Source organism: Pleurodeles waltl, chromosome 2_1, assembly GCF_031143425.1.
Source record: "Pleurodeles waltl isolate 20211129_DDA chromosome 2_1, aPleWal1.hap1.20221129, whole genome shotgun sequence".
NCBI classification, from domain to species: domain Eukaryota; kingdom Metazoa; phylum Chordata; class Amphibia; order Caudata; family Salamandridae; genus Pleurodeles; species Pleurodeles waltl.
In genome coordinates this window covers 895,201,319-895,224,194 of record NC_090438.1, presented here as the reverse complement: position 1 = coordinate 895,224,194, position 22,876 = coordinate 895,201,319, and the positions used below count along the sequence as shown (strand labels likewise).

Below are 22,876 nucleotides of genomic sequence, written 5' to 3'. Positions count from 1 at the left end.
ATACCAGTTGATTACATTCCTGGCACATACCTAAACTGTAGCTGGCTGAAAGAAAACTTGAACCTGTCTGCAGCAGCATTAGCATGTGAGAATTAGCAAAGTTATTCAGCCTCGGAATTCGAACTTGTGATCCGCCAATCACCGCTCTGGTCTAGCAGCAAACCTTCAACTTAATTTGCTACCCTCCCACCCAATTCATGGAAAATAGCGATATTCATTTGAATACGTAACACAGAACCAAAGTTTCTTACAGTAACATGCCAGTACATGGTCTTAGGTTTAGTGAAACGATTTTAACAATGTAATAAAGAGCAGTAATTCTTACATTGTGGAAAGAAACTATTTCCAAGACAGTTGCGTTTCAATTGCTTGGTACTCAGTATGTTCTAAATTAAGTACTTGATATATAGTTGGCCTTCTTTTCATCCCAATTGTTTTTGAGGTTTGATAATTAGAGAGATAATTTTCCTGAAGTATTCACTGGTACTTTCAGCACCAACCCCTGCTCTGCCACTTGATGAATTCCAAAGTTTGAGCAATCATTTTTCATGAACTCTAGTTGGCCAGTGATTTTTCAATATTGCTTCACTTCTTCCCAATGCATCTTACCTTTGTTCAGGGCCGTCCAATTTTATCGCTGTTTATGTTTACTTTTAGAGTTTGTATTCTGGGTGCATCCGAGGCCTAGGAGCCGTACTGACTAACCCTGCCCTTAGTGGATGCTGATTTTTTGTGTACAAAGACTGTGCCGGTGATACTCCATCTATCACCCTGCATCAGAACGTTAAAGCCAGAACTATTGGCTTTGCTAATGCTGGTCTAGAATACTTACAAACGTATTTGACACAGGAAGACCACAAGTCTGGCTCCCTCTTTCTTGGATTCACCAAATCAGTCTGCTCCGTTAAGATCTACATGGAGTGCCTAGTGAAAGCTGATACATGACAGTAGTAAGAAGCAGCTGACCAGCATAACCAATTCAACAGAACAAGTTTGTGGGAACAGCTGCAAAGATGATAACACAGTGAAAAGTTGTCACTTTCAGAAGCCCTCCTGGTTCACCAAATGCATAATTTCTCTAATCTAGTTACATTATAACTGTTATGAACAATACGAAGAAAAAATGGATGTAACTTTGTAAACCAGGCTACTGCAGGATCCAATGACCTGTTAATATAAACAGATCCAAAGAATCCTTTGCTGGAGTGCTATGTGGATAATGTTCTGCTTCCTTCAATCTATGTATCTGAGGATTAATGTGTTGCCAAAGACAAGGTAGCCTTTTTAAGGCAAATTTGGAACAACATTTAACAATCAACAAGATGGTTTAAGTGATGAAGGCAATTTAGAAGATGTGTAGTAATCGACAACACAGACACCATTCTCTGTATTCCAAAAGGTTTGATGGGAGTTTGAACTGGATGCAAACTGCTTCCAAACCATGCTCGAAAGGCGCTCTTAAATACCCTCAAATACCATGGCAATGTTGAAAGCGTCATTTACAGTCAAGAGCTGAGGAATGAAAATAACTACTTTGGTTGTGCCAAAGCCTGAAAAGAAGTCTGGAAAATGTACGTAAAACCTTAAAATGAAGGCAAAATAGGCTATGACTCACAACTCAGAAGCAAAATGTTCCAGCAGAACTGTTGGCAAACCAAATTCCTGAAACCACCAACCCTGTGGAAAATCAGGGACCCATGTTCACATTTGTGGCCCAGCAACCAAAGAGTGGTAAGTAGAGCCAAAAAGTTGGGCTACATATTTAGAAACTGTAGAGCACAAGGAAAGAATCATTTCCACCAGAAACTAGATACAGGATTGCAAGATGAACACTGATTTGATTAAAGTACCACACAGAACAGAGGAAAGTCCTCTAGCCACAATCTGTGTTGTAAAGCATTGTACAGAAAATATTGCACTAAAACCACCCAACAACATTCTTGCTCGTCTCTGTGCACTTATTAAGTTCAAAAACTGACACTTAAAGCAACGAAAAACACATTTTAAACTGTAGCTCCCCGGGTACATTAAAAATGCACTAGCCCACAACGTGGCGCCCAGAAACAGTTTCACGGTATGCTAAATAAGAACATTTGCTTCCATCGCATGCACAGAAACATTTGATTCCGTGAGTCTTGGGTAGATTTTATTTCCAGTTACAGTCGTAAAAATGGTTATCAGCCATAAAAAGAAAAACAATAACCTTGTGGAAGCAAGCGAAGGGACTGCTGTGCAGCTCATTTACATAACAATAACCATTCTGCACAGGGGACTCAATGTGGCCTAACTGTAACACGAAGACACCCTGCAAACTTTGTCTCCGTGTAACTTGGATACAAAAGTATCGAGGTCTGCAACAACTACTGAGGGCGTGAATGGAAATGAGGGGGTGGGGGTTGACTCCCTTCCCCAGATTCGTCATGGAGACGGCGAAGGAATATTTAGATGAAAGAGGCCCTCGTGTATATGCGGTGCTCTGTTGAAAGCCTGCCACTGGAATGCTTACCATAACGAAGGTTTGTGTTTTCTAAGTTCTGTACTCCATTACCATTAAAATGCAGAGACCGTTGTTCTCTTGCTGCAGGGCCCAGGGCAGGCCTGGAGCGGAAAACGCACCCTGTACTCGAAGTGATGCATAATGCAAAAATAAAAACGGAAAGGGCAAGGGAGGGAGCACAGTCCCATCGTGGAGTGTGGCGGAAACTGGGTGGGTCTGGAAAACACGGGTTTTCGCGCTTTTAGCCAATGCCGTCATTCCTTGAAAGATAACAGAGGGATAATAAGCCGCCACCAGACACGTGCCTTTCCGTTAGCGGAAAAGGACGAGCATCCTGCGTCCCAACAGCAGCCTGGAGAAAGGGCGGTCAATGTGCCCCGTGCAGAAATAAACTACATGCGTTTAGCTTTTGCGCCGACGGATATACACGTTACACGGAGGTAACTAGATTTTAACACAAATTGAAAAAAAATAGTTTGTCCTCACACATTTCATTAAAAATTACCGCTCAGATTTAGACCTTTTTCCACATATATCACATGTGCGTCGTAACACTGTAGGCAGGTTTTGACAACCATAACGGAATCCGCATTTAAGGCATAAATACAAGCCACGTGCATACCTCTTTGTTAAATAACAACTGCTAGCATTGTTCCACGCAAGCATACTCATTTCAATATTCTCAAAAGGAATAAAGCAGAGGTACAACTTTCATGGCGTCAGAACTTCCTCCTTCAGGAAAATGGCTCATGCATCAATGTGATGTGAATACACATATACAGGTTTTCTTCATTGAAGAGGACAGTTTCCCTAAGGTGAAAATGTACTCTTTCACTGAAAGTGGGAGTGTTGACTGCCCATTTACACTCCGGTTGTGCTCTGACGCTGACAGGCAGAGCAGGCTGTAGGGCATAACAGGCTAATTTCCAAATGGGAAATATGGGCCCCACTCTACAAAATCCAAGCATTAACCCGCCTATATGCTTCCACTAAAATTAAACGGTAGTCCTGTTCATACGGTTCAAACTACAATAACCTCAATGAATGATATGTGGAAGAAAGAGGCTACAATTTGCCCATCATGTCTCTTCCACATTTAGGGGAACATTTTTGAATTAACTAATTATTTAGACTGCAATCCCTTGCAACAGAGAGGGTGTTCAGCGTAGATCCAGAATGGTCTGATCTGTGAGAAACGTTTACCTGTGTGAAATAGTAAATTTAGCCAAGGATGAGCATCCTAACAATCTGGCACACACACACACACACACATCTCCTGGACCCACAAAGGATACCACACTACAGACATCCTTTTTCACTCATTGCTGCATTGCATATATTACTAAAGACAGTCTCCTCCGATTGTCCTAAACAATGTCTACTAGTTGTTTATAACAGTGTTATACATTTCAATACCTCACCCTTGTGACATCGAGAAAGAGGGGGGTGAAAGGTGGAGAGAGGGGTGAACAGTAGAGAGAAAACAGGTGAGATAGAGAAATATATGAGAGAGAATGTAAGGGGAAGTTGAGAGAGAGGCAGAATTAGAAAGAATAGGACAGACAGTTTTATTAACATATGCTTTTCACTATAAATGTCAGACCCAGTGCTCTTGTGTTTCATGATAAACGGGTCAGTTCTATGACAACTGACATATCTTTTCCCAGTGAACCAATCAGGCCTATATCCTTGATCACAGGTATGTCACCAAAACCAGCTAAGATCCATGTGCTGAGTTTAAGAAATAAAGTACAACATAAGCACTCATTTTTTCAGAAAACACAACCTGCTCAACAAAACCTTGTAAAGAAGATCTACTTGTGGGCAGTCTATGCCCTTCTGTCAGTACATAGTACTGATTCTCTCTTTTTTAAAATATTAAACAATGAGACAGGCATTGCACAGTAGAGCATGTCGCATAAAGAACATAGCCGGTAACAACCACTCGGAGACTGAATAGGATTTGTGGCAGTCATCCAAGGTGCAGTTTTCGGATCATGAATCAACCAATCAAGACAATCAAATACAGTTGACACATTGACCCTCCGCCCTCCTGTGGGATCCAACCAAGAAAATAGCTCCCTATTCCTGTAGGCTTCCCACCCTCCTCAAATTTTCTGCCACTTTTTTGGGCAACCCTTGCTCTGGTAAATGACTTTCTCCACACCCCAGGACATGTCCAGATCGGTATGCCACTCCTGTACATTGGGCGGCGATTCATCATCCCCGGTTTGCGCTATGTTACGCTTAGCCACCTCTGCCGCTATTGCCAACGACACACCCTGATATTTCAGCAGGGAATCTTCCCCTTCTATGTTGAGTAAAAACAACTTGGGGTCCAATGGGACCTCCTTTCCAAGCGTACAGGCCACCGCCCTGGCGATTCCCTGCCAGGACTCCTGTATCACACGGCATGCCCCTATAATATGATAGAAGGCGCCTTCCAGCCCACAGCCTCTCAAGCATTCTGGGTCTGCACCCTGCCCATCCTGCATAACACAACCCTGGAATAGTATGCCCTGTGTAGAATCCGCAGCTGGATCCACCTGAACCAGGACTTAACTGCCGCCACCCTAGGGCTCTGTCTCGCCTCCGCCCAGTCCTCATCGTCCAGGGCTCCCAGGGCCCATCTCCCACTTGGCGCGCAAGGGTAGCATTGGGTCTGGAGAACTGCACAATAGTTTCTTATATGTCAGGGATATGGCCTTTTCTTCCAGTGGTTCTGCCAGTAGGCGTTCCACAAGAGGGGCTTATTCCAGCAGTTGCTCATCACCCGGGGCATGCCGGCCCAATGCGTGTCATAGCTGCAGGTATCTATAATCGCTCAGTTTCTGCCAGAGCATACTCTTGCTGAAGGCCTTCGAATGTTACTAGCTCTCAACCTCTCCAGACATTACCCAGGTGCTCGATTCCCAGAAGAGACCATTTTTGAAACCCAGACAGGGTCCTAAAGCCCCCCCCCCCAATAAATCAGTACATCACAATGGGGTTCACGCCGTCAGATCCATACCCCATATAGCGGGTGGCCTCACACCATGCTCTCAAAAATGTTGCGGTGTGTGTCGGCAGCCGTTGCAGGCTTGCATGTTCTTACAGGACAAACTCATACCTTCCTACCCATCATTTCTCTGTCCACCCGAAATGCTGGGTCGTCCTGGTTGGCAAACGCCCAGTCATTGACGGTGACCAATTGTGTCACCCAGTATTAACGCTGGGGGTCTGGGATGGCCAGCCCACCCTCGTATACCCCTAGTTCCAACTTCTGCAGTGCTACACGGGAACAGCCACCCTCCCTCCAGTTGTTGAAACACCATTGCCGGTATTCTATAGGGAGTATTCTGAAAAACATATAAAACATATAAAAGTCATGGCAATGTCATTATTTTGTATATGGCGGCTCTACCCATCAGGGAGAGTGGTAACATCCTCCAATGAGCCACATTTCTATGGAATCTATTGAGTTTCGCCTGAGGATTCTTTTGGAGGAAGCACTCCCGGCTCCTAGTAACATATATCCCCAAATATTTAAAGCCATCCTGACAAATAGGTATCCTGCAGTCCCGGGGGGGGAGGGTGGGAGGGGCCCCTCCAGGGGGAAGACCAGTGATTTTTCCCAATTAATCTGATAGCCTGAGTGTTCCCCAAATACTCGGAGAACCTGCATTATCCCATCTACGGACCATTGGGGTTTGGTGACATAATAAAATATCCTATGCGTATAAATAAATATGCTCCTCCCATATTGTGCCGGACTCTATAACCCATATCAAGGGATCTTGCCCGGATCCACACTGCTAAGGACTCGATCGCCAGTGCGAAGAGGATAGGTGCGAGCGGGCACCCCTGTCAGGTGCCTCTATGTAGAGCAAAAGACTGTGAAAGCGCAGCATTGACCCCTCTGTATGATAACGGGCCTCACGGACCGCAATTTCTCACTCCAATTCCATGCACTTTAAGTTACGTTCCTTTTTCTTGCACCATATCAAATCCTGTGCGTGTCCCCTGATTACAGATTTAAATGCCTCCCACAAGACACAAGCAGAACCCACAAGCCCCAGATTTTCCTCAAGGTATTATGTAGCCCACTTCCTAATTTTGTCACTGAAGGCCTTATCCGTCAGGTGCCAAGGATCCAGTCTAGGCGGCAGGCTACGGGACCCCATGGGCCCCAGCAGCATAGCTCTCACTGGGGAGTGATCTGAAATACCTCCTGGTTAGTGCCTGGCTTCCCTGAACCTCCCAATGTGTGCCTGTGTGTTGAGTAAGTAGTCCGGCCTTGACGAGCTACCATGGGTCATGGAGGAATATGTAAATTGCCGCTTCACAGGGGTGTGCTCTCTCCACAGGTCTACTAGGCCAAATAAGTCCAAAAAGGACAGCAATGTCACTGAAGCATCAGGTGTGTGAGACTCTTTCTAACCCCAGGTCAGTCACAAGATTCATGTCGCTCCCACAATCAGTACACAGTACTGATGGTCAACCTTTTTTTTTCTTGTCATCACTTAAGGTCGGCACAGCAGAACTGTCCAGCCAGATCTACAGAGGAAGAGAAAGAAAGAGGCAGTGAGATATGAGTAAGATATAGGGAGAGGTGAGATGGAGGCAGAAAGAGAAGAGTCGGAGGGGAGGTGGAGATGTGGTGAATTAATTTTCAAGTAAATTGAGATGTTAGGTAGTGAGAGGGGTGTGAGGAGAAGAGAGAGAGAAAGAAGCCTGTGAGAGGTAGAGAGTTGAAGAATGGAAAGTTTAAGAGTGGGGTGAACTAGATGGAGAGCTACAGGAAGTTGAGATGTGTAGAGAGGGTTGAGGTAGAGGGGGGGGAGGTAGACAGTTGATGTTGTGAGGGGGACAGATGTAGCGGAATAGCTGGCGGCCCAGGAGGTGGCAAAGACAGGGGGGTGGTCGTGAGAAAGAGGTGATGTAGACATAGGTGAAGCAGAGAGGGGATTTAGGGATGTAAAGATAGGTAGAGTTAAAAAAAAATGGCTAAGGTAAAAGAGGTGAACCGAAGAAAGGAGAGACACAAGAGCGAAATACTTTTTTTAAACCAATTAAGTGCCACCAACTGGCTGACAGTGCAAGGTTTAAGAGGGGCAGACAGTTCTGTGAAGGATGCTGCCCAATGATAAAATTAAAAAGAACGCGTTGTTCGTCACACAGCTCCTGCTATCGCAACGAGATCGGATAGATCCAATACATTTACTATGGGGCCTTTAGAAGGTGGAGAACCATGGGCAAATGCCCACAAGATGTCTCTCTGGAGACAGCACGTGGCGTGTCTTAGGCGACACCAAAACCCGCATAACCGAGGCACAGCTCCTGTTAACTCCACGCCGTGTGTGTTTTTTTTTATAAACTGAACGATGCGTCGTCTGATAAGACTTATACCTGGAAAAAAAAAAAGGTACGAGTGACAAGGCTACAAGTCACGAAACATATCCCCTTCCCAGCTGCAGCTTACCTGTGCCAATGTGGGCTGGGAGGAGTAGCGACCCCTAGCGATCGCTAATTGCTCGGTGAGACACCAAACCTCTCATCGACATTCAGAAAGGAGAGTGCCCAGGCCCCATCACACTCAAACTCTCCCAAGAAGAGAAAGTAAGCAAAAGGTCTGCGCCTGACGTGATATTGAACTGCAAATATATGCAAACCCGGGACAACTGCACATACGCGCAAATTCAAGGACTCTGCGAATAGAAGGGATCAGCACGTCTCGGGGCAGAACACTGACAGCATGCCACTCCCCCGACTTCTTTTTACGCGTGCTCGAGAAAACTGCGAAATCAAGTTCTTCCAAAAACAGGTTGTCCAGCACACGTTAGGCCCTCTTTTTAAGCTGTTGCCCAATCGTAGAACAGTAAATGAAACTACCTTAGACTTTCTTTAAAAAAAAAAAAAAAAACAATAAATGACGCAGACAGTCTGTTATAATTAAAGTATTTCCCGCTGAGTTATTGCAAGGGCAGTAATTGCGTCTCTCGGATGCAGATGAATTGCGAGGCCGGCTTGCGATCGTCGGCGAAATTACATCTTTGTAATACCCTGCCGGGCATGCTTAATTCTCTACATTACCATAATAACAGTGCAACAGTAATCAATGACTAAACAGAAAGCTTGAATTTTTTAGCAAGTGGCATTATACAAAAGCAAAGCACCGCCAAGCGTGGCTGGTGCCAAGCGATGCCATCGCCACAAGGGTCTTTTTCGAGAGCCCATTATGCACCTGTTTCCCTGACAGTTTCAAAAGATAAACCGGCACCAGGCGGTCCCAGGCGGAAACCAACGACAGCACTGAAGATGCTCGGGGGGAAGAGGAGAGACTTTTGTTTATTGCCCAACCGTTCACAACATACGACCAGATGCACAGGACACTTTCAGCGCTCAAGCTGCCCGAGGTTACCTGCATTGTGGAATCTGAGCGGGCATCTGGGGATGGTGCCCGCTCGGTTATCCAGCACTGTCTATTGGAAGTATTTTTTTGCGTCCATTTTGATTCCTAAAGAGAGCTTCATTATATTTAGAGGAGATAAAATGGGTGAAGGGGAAGTCTTCAGGAGCTTGGGTACCTTCCGGTCATATTTGCTTGAAGTTCTCGAGCACAGCGAGTTCTGGTTGCCCCATCTGGGTAGAGCTTACATTAAGGCTCTCTAACTAGACTTGAAAATTAGACTTATGATTGCGGCTCAAGTGGAAGAGTTGCAAATCCTGCCCGAGTAAGCAAGACCCACAAACTGCCTGCATGGATTTATGCAAAAGCCAGAGGAGGTTGAATTGTACAACTGAGATGTCCCACTGGTGGAGCATCTTAAAACCAGGCTAAGTGCCTCCGTATAGGCCCTTGAGAATGCTGCAGGCAGTATAGTTCTGGACGGCTTGGGAGGGTATGCATGTCACAGTAGGATAGGATACCACAGAGGCTGTTGCATTGAACAAGTGCTGATAGTGCAGTGTGGAGAATTATATGACTAGTATAGGAATGGGAGGAGTGGTACAGTATTTTTCAAAGGTTTTAAGTGTGAAAAATACATTTCACGTTGTGCAGTGAATATCTACGAGACCACGATCAATGGTAGCTCGTACCGTCTACACTTTTGATACTAGGAAATGTGGGTCTTTGGCAAGTGATCTTTGGAGTGGAGATGGAGAGAGCAGCAAGTGAGCAGAGGACAGCAGAGACCGAGATTTCAGATTGACACAGAGACAGCTGCTTCACATCCTGGCAGGGATAGTTTTGGGGCAGTCCATTAAGCTGGAGCGGGCTAAGTCACAGTTATCGAGTTGAAACGTACATTGGGAGACATCTGCAAAGGTATGAAATGTAGCTGATCCGCATCCGTCAGGGGCTTCAGAGGATGGTGAAATCAGATCAGGTGAGGGAAACACATGGTGTATACAGAGAACAATGGCTGTAGAAAGACAAGCAATATATCTGAGCGAGTACAAACAAGAGGACAGGAAACCATGAGCCCAGGGCAAGGGCAAATTCCCCACTCTAGGCATAGTTCAGGGTGCATCAATCTGGTGGCCCACATACCCTACTGAGAGTTCTACTAAGACTAATGCTGCAATCCATGTGTTGTGCTGTATTGTACATGTTTATTGAGAAACACTTCTGCAGTGTTTAATTTAAACTGGTGGCTTTCGATGCTTGGAACCAACACCTAATTGTCGACATCAGCACTTATGGCAGTTGCCACTGGTGGTGCTGTCTGTATAATTAATGGATGAGCAGAACAACGGTTGTTTATGGATTCAATATACATTAAAAATAACTAATATCAGCCACCCAATTCATTCTTATACCTTTGGAGGCCGTGAACAGTCTGAATTGTTGCACTAGTAGGAGTGTGATGATTAGTAGTTGTATAGGTACTGTCATTGAGAGTGGCAATGGGTGGCGCAAGCTGCGAAGGCCACCAAACGAGGGCCCTGGCACTAATTTTCTCACAAGTTAAGCACTGAGATGTCCTGAACTATGTAACATAACTGTACCAAAAAACTTAAGGGGAGGTGGGTATAGTAAGTTAGGATAAAAAACATGGTTATGAGCAGGGATACAGAGGAGAGACAAGAAATAGGCTTGAAGTATCTTTTCCTGATTAACACCTGGTTGAGGATACATTGGGCTTCATTAGAGTGCCTTCGATGTCTGAAGGGTATTTTAAAAGGGTTCCAGGCACATCTGGTCTTACAAGTTCCACAAAAACACCACATATATATTAGGTTTCCCCTGGAGATGAAACTTTAGGGGAGTATGAGTAATTACCTCAGGAACTTCAATCAGAATTACCCATTGCCCAGGTACCAGTGATCACTGCTAATTCCGCATTCCCCAATTTCACAAAACCAAAGGTCTAATTAACTCAGAAGTGTCCGGGATTGGCAATCCCACACTGGAAAACTCGAATTGGGGCCCAATGGTGTATTTGTTTCCTGGTATACAGCAGCTATGGCTTAAACTAGTAAATGTCAAAAATCAGACTTGTTCTCCCTGGGATGCGCTCATAGATATGGCAGCCAATGATCCTGCAGGCACAAGTGCACAGTAGAGGACGGTATACGATGTGTCACACAATACATGGGTTTTCCTTCTGCAGCAACTAATACCTGGCTGCAAGTGGTCCAGAGAGCCCCAGCCAGGTTGGTATACCATTAGAAGTGATTGGATTAAATTACTAAGAGTTGGAGAGCACACTTTCTACTCATGCTTTATCTACATAATACTCTGCATGGTCAGAGATTGGCAACATCTAAAATCATGACACAATATCCAACATGTATAACTTAAATAACCTCCTTTCATGAGACTGCTGTTCTTAAGAGACAGACTCAGCTGCCCTGGATGATTATGACTGAGTATGTGAGGGTCACACAATGCTTTGTGTAGGCCGGGTCTGGTGTTATTTGGTGTTGTCCAACGGAAACAAAACAACATCTAATGTTGTGTCACTGTTTGTTGCCTACTGCAAAGCAAGGTGCTTCTGGGCACTCCTCCAAAACATGATGAAGAAAATCTCTAATGTGTAAAACAGCAAAAACGTAGAATTGTTGATGAGTTTTAAGAGCGAAGAGAAAAATCAGCAAAGGCTGAAGAGTAGACAGCCTTTGGCAATGGGGCAGCCATGGAGGGACAGTTTCCTTTTTCCGTAAAACTGACCTAGCAAACACGTTATACTGGGCTCAGAGTGGCTGTCCAGGGAGCAGAGTTATTTCACTCCCGTCCAGATAACTCATCTCAAAGACCAGGACCCTGCATAGCTGTACCTGCAGTACACTGGGAGCCATTATTTAGGTGCAGGACTCTGGGCCAAATATTGGGGGTTTGGAGAGATCTAGAGGGAGAAGAGGAGCCAGGAGAGTGTAGGTTCTAAGATGCAGAACACTCTCATTGTTAACATGTGAACTTCCTGAGATGGGGTGGGGGTGTTCTTTGTTTACTGACTCTCCCCTCAATTGGCCCTTATCACAATACTAACTTTGACCCAAGCTATGGCTTTAAGAACCACTGTAGACAGAGTACTGCTGGAAAGTCTAAGAGGCAGAGTCAAAAACTAGGTCACAGTACGGGAAAACAACTAAACACACATACGAAAAGCATACATAATAAATGTGTACATCTTTTTTATTTTTTTATTAATCAACAACTCAATGTTCCATAGTAGGCTATTAAATCCAGTTACAAGTGACGCTACTATGAAAAAAAAAGTTTTGCGTAAACCTAATCTAATGTTTTTCCATTATTTATCTTTAGTATGACAAATTATTATTATTGCTCCGTCTATTGCTGGTATGTATTGCTTTGTAAGTTACTGATGTATAAGTGGCACTTAAGTAGCACAAATCCAGCTGCAAACAGCAGAACCACTGTACATGATGGGGTTAAGGAGGAGAAGTGTTATAGAATCAAAGGGAGTTGGGCTACAGTGGGGGTAGAAGGATGCAAGCCTGAAGCTCACAGAGAGGGTTGATCTGCAAGCAGAGGAGTCAAGCTGCTGACAGGAGGGGAAGGGGAATGAAGCAATGGCAGTGGGAACTCTACAGGTAATGAGGAAACCATATAGTTCCCTTGGTTCTCATTCGTCATGTGCTATCACAAGAAGGAGAATATTATAAAATACATTGCAGAAAATTGAGAGGATGAGGGTGGTAACTGTGGCAAGTAAAATATTCACGAGTCCACTTATTAGAAAATAAATGGAATTCGTCCAAAGGGTGGACATACACCTGCTTATTTCAAGCAGGCTATTGTGAAAAGGGCAAGTGCTTCCAATGCACCCTGTTGGCATATTCCTGTTGCCTTTCAATCTAATTCAAGTGTTTTGGGATGGCTCCAAAAGCACTTCCTGGAGTATGAATACAATCAATACATGAATTAGCGACAGTATGAACTGTATAGTACTTCTCATTTTGACACTGTCGTCGAGGGTGAAGGTGGGGTAAGTGGGGCAACTAAGTTCTACAAGGTGCTACAGCACAATATTGTGTGAAGGACAGCAGGAAAGGCATTCTCACTGACACACATCTCCAAACCACCCAACACCATCAAACCAACCCCACCCACACTCCACCAATCAATCTATATATTCACCACTGACAGGTCCCACTTCTTTTATGACCATATCCTGTGACGTAAAATATGTCAATTTTCATCTTTTCACTTGAAGAGGAGAATAAATATTCCCCATGGGTCATCCACGCACTGTGAAGAGATCAACAGCAGTTTCTTTTTTTCTCAGCTAGAAAAGCGGAGGCCACATTCTGTTTTGCAAAAGAATACCACTATGCTGATTCCACGAGACATCAATGAGAGTAGGCATGTCTTATAAGGAGAATCCCATTTTTTACTGGAGTCCTATTCTAAGTCTGACACTCAGATAGAGGCCATACATTCCAATTTTTTTAATGATTTGTGAGCAGTTTTTTGACGAGAACGAGGAGCATCGCATGGCTGATGGTAAATGAGAAAAACATGAAAGAAATGGGAACTGGTATGGAGGTACAGCCAGAAAAAAGACTAGGGAAGCAGATCTAACAGCCCACGAGGGCGAATCATGGGGCTTGGTATGGCTAGGAGGTACAATACATACATGCCTATTTCACACCACAAAGTATAAACGTGGATCGAATCCGGTCGTAAACAAAAGGCGATCCCACGGATTTCATGCGTGACTGCGGTAGGAGGGCAAGTGTGTGATAAAAAGAAAAGCAGTCTTTGTGGAAACCGAGCACTTGACCCAAGGTGCTCACACAGTCGACTCGCAGTAGCAGACACAGAACTCTATGACCGCCTACAGTAGAGAGGGTCAGAGGTGAAGCACTGCTGTCTGGGAAGTGACAGGTGTGTGTGTGTTGTGGGGGGGGGGGCGGTGGCTTTGTTCCTTTGGCAGAGTGGCGGACTCTCATGTATCTCCTACCGCCCACTTGACAGAGGCCTAAGCTCCTGCCCCCGGAACACAGCGGCAAACACATTAGACACCAACGCTTTTTCCGCACGTTTTGGGCAGCTACTGCTGTCGAGCTTCCACTCTATGGGATGGAAAACAAAAAGGTACACTGCATTGTCAATGAAGATCTAAAAAGGTCAAATCAGAAAGTACAGGCCTTCTGCAAGGAAACAGAGCTGACCTTGAACCACAGTGTGTTTTGGGTTCAGAGTAAGAGTCCTGTTCCATTTTTTTTGTAAGTCACTTTTAAATTTAAGGAGGCACCCTATGTGTGTGGAAAGAAGCCCACCCACGCCTAGAAACATTTGTGTGGCATGAGGGGCTCAGCGCAATGACTCACTTGGAATTGGTCCCCGCTGTGGTGTTAAACCAAGCGGGATGGGAGAAGAAAAGTGTGGTGTAAATGTTGGCCAGTATTGAAAATGTTTTAAAAGCCCTACAACTCACAAATGGGCATTAGGGACATGGGGAAATGCAGGTTAAAGCAGGAGATGAAGTAGGACCTCCTGGTTCTGGAGCAGGTAGGAAAGAGTTAGGCACAATATGTTGCCATTTTACAAGCATACTTGTGCGATGGATGAACCATGTTACATCCTTTAAATGTCCTAGACCTCCTGGATGCAGTGGCTGGATTTGACAACAAAGCAAAAACAATGCTTCCTTCGTTCATTGTCCACTAAATGCAGTATGCTTCCTAGGCAACGCTCTGTCCGTGTGCAATTGGTAAGCTCCTTCAAACTTTGCCCATCACCCTGGCCTGAGAGAAAGGAAATGGAGGAACTCAAGTTGTCTTGTGATACTATCACAAGACCCATTTCTACCAGTCAGGAGATAATCTAGCTCCCTTTCTGAAGATAATCTCACCTCCTTCAGAGCCAATGTGATAAAAGCTTCATGAAGCATTGAACTGGTCTACATCCCACCAAAATAGAAGGGAATGGCTGAAACCAGTGTGAAGTCTACTAAAAGAAGACACATAAATGGATTAAAAAGACTGGTTTTAGCAGTGTTAGGCCCAGTGCACAAAGTACTTAAAGTCGTGGTGGAAATGTACCTCTCCATCTAATGGGAGACTATCTGCCAGCTCGAGACCTCAAGGGACCCTTTCCAGCAGTTGCCTTTTGACAACCTCTGAGCCTGTGCCCTCAAATGTGGAAAACAGAGACAGCATAAAAACAGAGACCAGCGCATTAGTCCTAGGTTTTTGCACCAGTGGGAAGTACAAGAGGACAGGGAGTAGAAAAATCTAGCAACAGAGGATTGAGAGGAAAGGGAATGTTTGTACTCACCGAAACTATGCTACTTGACCACCCAGGGGCTCAGTCTGTTGACTAGGTAACATCTAATTGCAGCACTTACGTCCACCCTGTAGGTTACATTTTCCCATGTACATGTCAAGTGTCACAATTCAGAAGACGGACGAGGGAACAATGACACAAAACATTCTTATACAGTAATAATTATATGAAATACCAGAACACATGGGCTTGAGCAACGAAAAAAAATGCGAAGCTGCCTTCCAAAAACTGCTTTGTGATTCACAACAGACATAACACAAGAGAAAATATTGTGATAATAGCAGACAGTAGAAGCAGATGGTAAGTCGACAATCCCACATAGATTGTGGGTAGCTGAGCGGCGAACCAAGTATCAGTCAAAGAGAGGGAGAGAGCTGAGCTTGAATAGAGGGAGGGAGTTATCATTGTTAGGAAGAATCCAAAATAGGAAATCCGTAATTAGCAAGTGCATGACAACGTATTCTCTTTAATTGCATCCTTATTATTAAAGCTCCACAGATGAGTGCCCTCTAAAAAAAGGGACAACATTTCACAAAATGGGAGGAAGGTTAGGATGGCAAGAGAGAGAGGGTTCCAGAGAGAGGGCAAGATAGCTGAAGAAAGACGGTAGAGGAAAGCCAGAGGAAGGGTGAGAGCTCTCAAGGAAATGATTCACTGAAACAACTTCCCTCAAGCAGCAATTTGGCTTTTCCGAGTTCTGGCTACCACAGGGATCTGCTCTGAAATCCAGAATAACCAAATTTTTGTGGAAGGTGCCTCAACTATTTCGAACATCCAAGACTTTAGAACACTAGATTGGGGTGAAGGTGTGCTACTTACTGTAAATAAATCAGATTCTCCATGTTTTTATGCTGGAGACCACAGAACAGATTTATGCCTACACTTTCTGGGGCTTTGATTTAACAAAGAATGATCGGAACACTAAACTGGTGTTCACAGACGTTATAATTGTGTAAGAGAGAGGGGTGAAAATCTAGCAAAATATATTGCAAGGCGGTATCACTCATGTCAGGTGTTTTTGCGGGGTCAAGGGTTGAAGCGCTTACGTTCGTAAAATGAGGACCGCTTTCAAAGTTTAATAAAATATCCAGGAGAGAGAAACCAAACCCCAGCATCTTTGTGATGTACTAGCCATGTTAATTACTTCGTCTTTAATAAACGGGGCACCATTGCTGTAAAATGGATAAATAAATGCTGCGCCACGAGCTCAAGGCCGTGAGAAAGCAGGGTGCCTGGGGAATAACGACCCCTCGGCGCCGCCTTCTGGCAGGGCTGCACTGTGTTTACTCTAACATGCACAAGAAAGTCAGGCTGATGCTACTTAACGTGTAAATACAGTACGAGCATGCTTTCTCAATCCTCGCACTGAAACACTTTCCTTATTACCGCTCTTTATCTATGCAGCCATTCTGGAAATGATCAGCTCCACGAGTGTGGTTCTTCTTGAGCATATTGGCCTTTTTTGTCTACCAAAAGGGGCACTGGTACTGCTTTTCACTCAGCGTTGCAATGCCTTTGTCTCCTCATCACGCATTTCTATAGTCTTGTCTAGTAGGCCCTACTCCTTAAGATTTGCAGTTTCAGGACTTCAAAGGAATCCATTCATTCCCTGGCGCACACTAAAAATTAATCTGATTTGAGAAGATTATGTCCAAGCTGCTATAATTCGAAAGCCTCGCCTTTCTTAATCTTGGTTTCTGCTTGCGGGTTGTCTTCGCTGTAGACCTAATAAAAAGGCTTGACCTACATACAATTGTTGGCAAATGATCTCACTGTGAGGTAGGTGGATGGGACATTCAAGAACAAACTTCAATAAAAATAAATCACCAGTTGAAGTTGAGGGGGGGGGGGGGCGGAAACAGAAGATGCGCTGTGAGCCCATCAGCCTGGGTACTGACATGCAAGATGGGTGAACACTCTTAATGTGCTGCTTTGACAAGATAATTTCCCCCCTGACAGGTCGATAGTGGACAATTACATGCCCTGAAAGGCAGATTGTACAACAAAATTCTCGGTGTCAAGCACAGGGCGCAATTAAGGTTTCTCCCACACTCTAATCATGCTGAAAGGTTGAAATTACTGGGAACGGGGTGAAACAGCCATAGAGAAACATCAATGCTACACTTATTAAAAAAAATAGTGACTAAGGTAAATATATTTTAGGACTGTCTCAAAAATGACTCGCCTCTGCCAAGTGAATACTGCGCGCATTGAAAGGTAAATCCTGAGCGAAGTTCTGCGCGTCTCCCGCACCCATGTAATGTAGTACATTTGAAGCTGTGACAAGGGGCGGACTTGGCGCCCATTTCTCGCACTGAGCGAGAGCGACGCGCGCACCAGATGCCATCCCAAAATAAACAAACCACACTAGTGTCAGACCTGACACGAGTCCAAGAGAAAGAAAAGTTCATTTTGTGAAGTGCCCTTCGCCCCCACGTTTCTGCCAAGGCACACATGCCAGCGTTTGGGAACAGCCAAGAGAAAGGCAGCACAGTAGACTGCGTTTGACCGAAGGGTGATTCAAAAACGAGAAAGTATAAGAAAATGTCTAGACAAAGTCTGAACAAAGAGGAAACGCACCTCCTGACCAGAAAGAAGTGGGAGGTACAGTCTCAGATCTTATGGCTCTTAACAATGTAAACACGGGCAGTGTCAGTGCCAAGGTCACGGGTGTTGAGTGTCAGTGCCACGGGTGGTGGCTGCAGACAAATGTGTAAAGGGGGTCCCCAGCCTTGGGAGCTTCACGCTGTGCGCCAGGTCACGAACCTCGACTCTAGACAGGCTGGGAGTTAAAGGGGACAGGCCGGTGGTACAGATGGGGCACAGCAGCCCCCAAACCCACCCCTCAGTTAATTTTCTCATGCCTTCTATCACTGTCGGCCGACGCCTGTCACTAGCAAGGGAATCACTGGCCCTAATGCAAGCAGGGTTAATGTCCAGTCCCTCCTGCATCGGTACAGTAATAAGTCTTAACTAGGGTACTGCGGACCTCGGAGCCACCGCACCTGCTGCACGACGGATATCTACGCCCCGATTCCTGACATCATAGTTTAGCCAAACCTGTCCTAAATACCCCCAGTGACAGCTGCCCCGGGGAAATGGGAAACCGGGCTGGGTGTCAAAGTAAAACTAAACCAAGCAGAGGGAGTAAAGCGCTCACTGGTCGGGCGTGGAGCGTCGTTAGAGCTGCACGTTTCACGTCCAGCGAGTTAAACAAAACTCGTCGCTTCCAAGGCAGAATCCGGCTGTTCATCCGGGAGACGCCGAAGGCATGCAGGGGCGGGGGCCCGAGACCATGCTCTGCGTGAGGCGACCCAGCCCCCTGTGCACCCTTCACAGCCTGCAATGAGACGCGCCGGGCTCTGGAGCACTCATGGCACATGGCACAGTGCACTGGTCGGGGACCCCAGCGACCAGCTCTTCGGCTGGCACCAACGCCGTCTGAGGATACCACGTACCTGCGGGGACTGAAGCCGCCTCAGGAGCGCGCTAAAAAGCAGCACGTGCAGGGCGCTTTGGCTCCAGCTGCGGGACTGCCACAGCAGCTCTGCCCGGCGCGAGCGTTACACTGCATTCTGGTACTTGCAGTCCTGGGTTTTAGAGGAGTACGAATCACAATCACCAAGGCCATAAGTTTGATGAAAAAAGGAGACTGCGTTACCCTGGCACGGGACAGCTTGGGAGCTGTGCCCGCCCAGTGCTGGCAGAGGCGCGCAGAGCCGAAGCTGTGCACCGGGACCCTGGCTCGCTTTAGACCAGGCGCGCTCGCTTGGTGGGGCCAGAGACTGCTCGTGCTTTCCAGCAGCGGCATCACAAATATGTTCGCAGCGTGTTCTCGGCCAGATCTCGGCTTTTCTTGCCAGGTGGATCGTGTTACAGACGGGAGGGGCGGGGGCTGGCACCGCAACAACCAACTCCAGTGCCATCCCCGGGTCGCGGGGCGGGGGCGACCTGCTATGTTTTAACGAGCCCGAGTGAACACTCCGAGGGAAGGGTCTGCATTAAATACACTTTATTAGCCAGAGCAAGCAAGTCAACGGGTACTGTTCCAAGGACAGACGCACACATGTCAAAATTGCAAATTACCTGCCCCGTGGAGTGGGGCTCCCTAGGGCTGGGACCCCCTTTACACATTTGTCTGCAGCCACCACCCGTGGCACTGACACTCAACACCCGTGACCTTGGCACTGACACTGCCCGTATTTACATTGTTAAGAGCCACACGTTCTGAGACGGTACCTCGCACTTCTTTCTGGTCAAGCAACGGAACCCGAGCTGAGTGTAGGCTGGGGGTGCTAACGGGACCCCGGGATCACTGGGCGGCTAGGGAGTAAGTGTAAAGTTTTCACCCAATGACAACAAGGCTCCTGATACTTAAAACTGATCCCGATTCTCAGGTTGATAAGGAAACGGCGGAACTGGGAAATGCGGAGATTTGCCCAGGGTCAGACATTTCAGGTGACGGGAGGGGAACGACAGGATTAAGTGGCTGGTGTCCTGATTTCAAACTTTAAAACTTTAAAACTGCATGGCACTACCGCATCTCTAGAAAAAGTCCTGCTTGGAGCGATCCTCCGCTCTGCTGAAGTGTTTATTGGTGATGTTTCGATGAGGAGTATGGTAAGTATGTTTTAGCAGACAGTGCCTACGCAGCGGCCGGCATTGAAAGGGGACAGGAGGTCCAGAGGGGTGCGGCTCGGTAACAAAAAAGTCTATCACCTCATCGTACCACCGTTTCTTGCAATAAAGCAATGAACAAACAGGTGCGCAGGGCGGCCGTCACCTATGGACATAAATACGAGCTTGGTGGTAGATGCCATCAAACTTGCACATAAGGTAAATACCGCTGCACCAAGGAGTTTGATAAATAACGTGTTAAATAACACTGATAATGAGTTTTACACAGCAACACATCAGGAGTTCACAGCAGCACATTAATAGTATTCACCCACAGAATAATACTGAAGTGCAGAAAGAGCCCCTAAGAAGGAGTGAGTGTCCGTAGGTTTGGCCAGATTTGGCAGAAGGTTCAGGTGTGCACCGGTTCCAGTATTTGAAATGGAAACATACATGTATAGTCACTCACTGTCCTACAATACCCACTTGCTACCGAGAAGTTCCGGCACTCTTCCACGGCAAGTATTGCAAGTGCAGGTACTCTCCCTTTAGAAGTAAAGTGCGGGAACTCAGTTTCTCACGGTATCCGTCCATTTAAAGCAATGGCCGACTCCGAGCTAGTGCTCGTTACAGGCATCGCCTCTCACAAGGCGAGGGTCCGGCAGCTGCTTTAGGGAGCACACGAGGCACCCAAGGGTGACCAACGCAGACTTCAATGCCCACCGCTACTGACCCCAAAGATACATAGATCCTAAACTGTGGAGAGGAACAGAGAACAGGGCAAATAAAAGGACAGATCTGGAGAGAAGGCCCCGCATGTATGTCCCAAGAAGGCACAAGATTCAGAGATGAGGGCAGCCACACGAGGTCTAACAGGGATGAGGGCACCTACATGGGATCCAGTAGGGATGTGGACACCTTGTCAAACTGCAGCGAAGTGAGGGCACCCTCGTGGTATGGTGCAGGGAAGAAGGGTCAGCCACACTGGGCAGCGCAGGACGAGTAAGGGCAGCCACACGTGGCCTAACAGGGATGAGAGCACCTACATGGGACCCAGCAGGGATGTGGACACCTTCATGAGTAACTGCAAGGAAGTGCGGGCACCCTCATGGTATGGGGCAGGGAAAAGAGCAGCGTCGGGAGTTGCAATAAAGCATGTGATGGCAGCTGCGAGGGCAGAGGGATGTAAGCACAGAGGTCCTGTTACAGACAGACCGGGGGAGGGCTGAGGGAAGCTTTGGGGCGAGGACAGGGGACAGCCTTGGGCACCACCATGAAGTTGCTGCTGATACCACGTGCCGTGCCAGGGCGCCGCTGCCAGAGAGCACCAGAGTCACAGGTGAGGAGTTTGCCAAGTCCGCACAGTGTTGCATGCACTGATTGGGAAGGGATCCACCGCACCACAGGCCTCTACATGCACACACTCATCTTAAGCTGCAGATGGACCCTGCCTCAGTAAACTCCGCTTGGCAGGGGCACTGTTACTACCCCAGGGGCAGATGACCCCCCAAGCCACCGGTTCTCTGCCACTCCGGCGACCATCATCCAAAAGCACAACAGACAGCGGGTCTGACCGTACCCCGGCACCCAGATCTGTCCCATTCGCAGGGGTCGCAGCTCTCCTTACCTGTGTAAGTCTCGCCTTCCCGCACAGCAGCCATAAGTCCAAGTAAAGTCCCTAGGATCGCAGCCAGCACCCGCGCCATGACTGCTGCCGGAAAGGCGGCAGCGGGAGGCGCCCCTGCGCCCCGTCGTCCAACCTGCGCGTCTTTCTGCGCCTCCCGGTCCCTTACGGCTGCCCGCGTGCCCCCCACACAACTCCTTGCTCCGCCAGCAACTCTTTGCCCGCGCGCTCGTCTTGCTCTCCAGCAGCCTCCAAGCCCGGGCGGCCGTGCAGCTGACGTCAGTCGCGCGCGTGCTCCTCTTCCCCAACAGGCCGCCAGAGGGCGCGCGCAAGCAAAACTGCTGGAGGCAGCGCGCGCTGGAGCTCCCGCAGGGTGCTGAGTGCACGCAGCTACCCTGTTTAGGATGCGCAGCGTGAGAGGAGGACGGGGGTTCGTCAAGGTTCCAGGACTGTCAGAACAATGCTCGGTTTCCCGCACTTCTGAAAGTGACTGAGCTTCGCCCTGTAGGACCACTTAGCCCTTTCCTTTCTCACCTTCACCGCTTTGGGAAAGTCCTGTCGCGTTTTATGACCAAGTCCAACTTTAATTTAAAATTAAGATGCATTGTAGCAGGAAGTATTTTGTATGAGCCCCAAAATTGAAAATTATTTCTCATCATAACTCGAGACAACGTGGGATGGTAGCCTAGTGTATTAAGGTGGCGCGTCTTCACGTTGTATGTAAGTAATTAAAGGCCAGGTGTAACGAAAAAGTGTATCACCTCATCGTACCACCGTCTGTTGCAATAAAGCAATGAGTAAACAGGTGCGCAGGGCGGCCGTCACCTAGGGCCATAATTACGAGTTTGGTGGTGGATGCTCCCAAACTTGCACAAAGGGAAAATACAGCTGCCACAAGGAGTTTGGTAAGTAACGTGTTCACACTGATTATGAGTTTTTTTCATTCTAAATCAGGAGCGGCTCCTTCGCTATAGCAAAGGAGCGTTGCCTCCTGGCTAAGCCAGGAGCTGAAATATAAAATTATATTTCATTATTGTTTCATCTTTCAGCTTCTGGTTCAGCCATCAGCAGGCGCAGGGAGGGGCGGAGCTGGCCCAGAGGTGGGGGGAGTGGAATCTGTGCACTAAGTGCGCTGCATGTTTGGCTGTCCGTCTCAGGCCAACCAAACACACATGCTCGAGACGGCCTGCCAAACACACAAGTGCCCTTTGGTTTCTCCACCTCATCTGTGCTACACAGCCGGGCTGGAGAAACTGCACAGACCCCAGGGCAGTGTCTGAGCAGCAGTCCAAGCTGCTCAGACCAATCCTGGTGCTGCTCTCATGTTAGGTTTAGCATGAGAGCAGCACCAGGATTGCTGAGGAGCCTGGGTTGGTATCCCAGTGAATGCTGGGAC

The 22,876-nt window shown here is 47.0% G+C and overlaps 1 protein-coding gene across 14 annotated transcripts in view; it reads right to left on the bottom strand.

The window, feature by feature from the left end:
* Window positions 1-21,808, bottom strand: part of PTPRM (protein tyrosine phosphatase receptor type M) — a 1,480,454-nt gene extending 1,458,646 nt beyond the window's left edge. For 13 of the 14 annotated variants that reach the window (XM_069218808.1, XM_069218810.1, XM_069218814.1 and 10 more), the window contains exon 1: window positions 21,484-21,767. In XM_069218808.1, coding sequence (XP_069074909.1) covers window positions 21,484-21,562 — 79 coding nt within the window. In that variant the 5' untranslated portion in view covers window positions 21,563-21,767. Of the gene's footprint in view, window positions 1-21,483 lie in introns of all 14 variants that reach the window. The other variant, XM_069218824.1, reaches the window with a different exon arrangement.
* Between the last annotated feature and the right edge of the window lie 1,068 nt (window positions 21,809-22,876).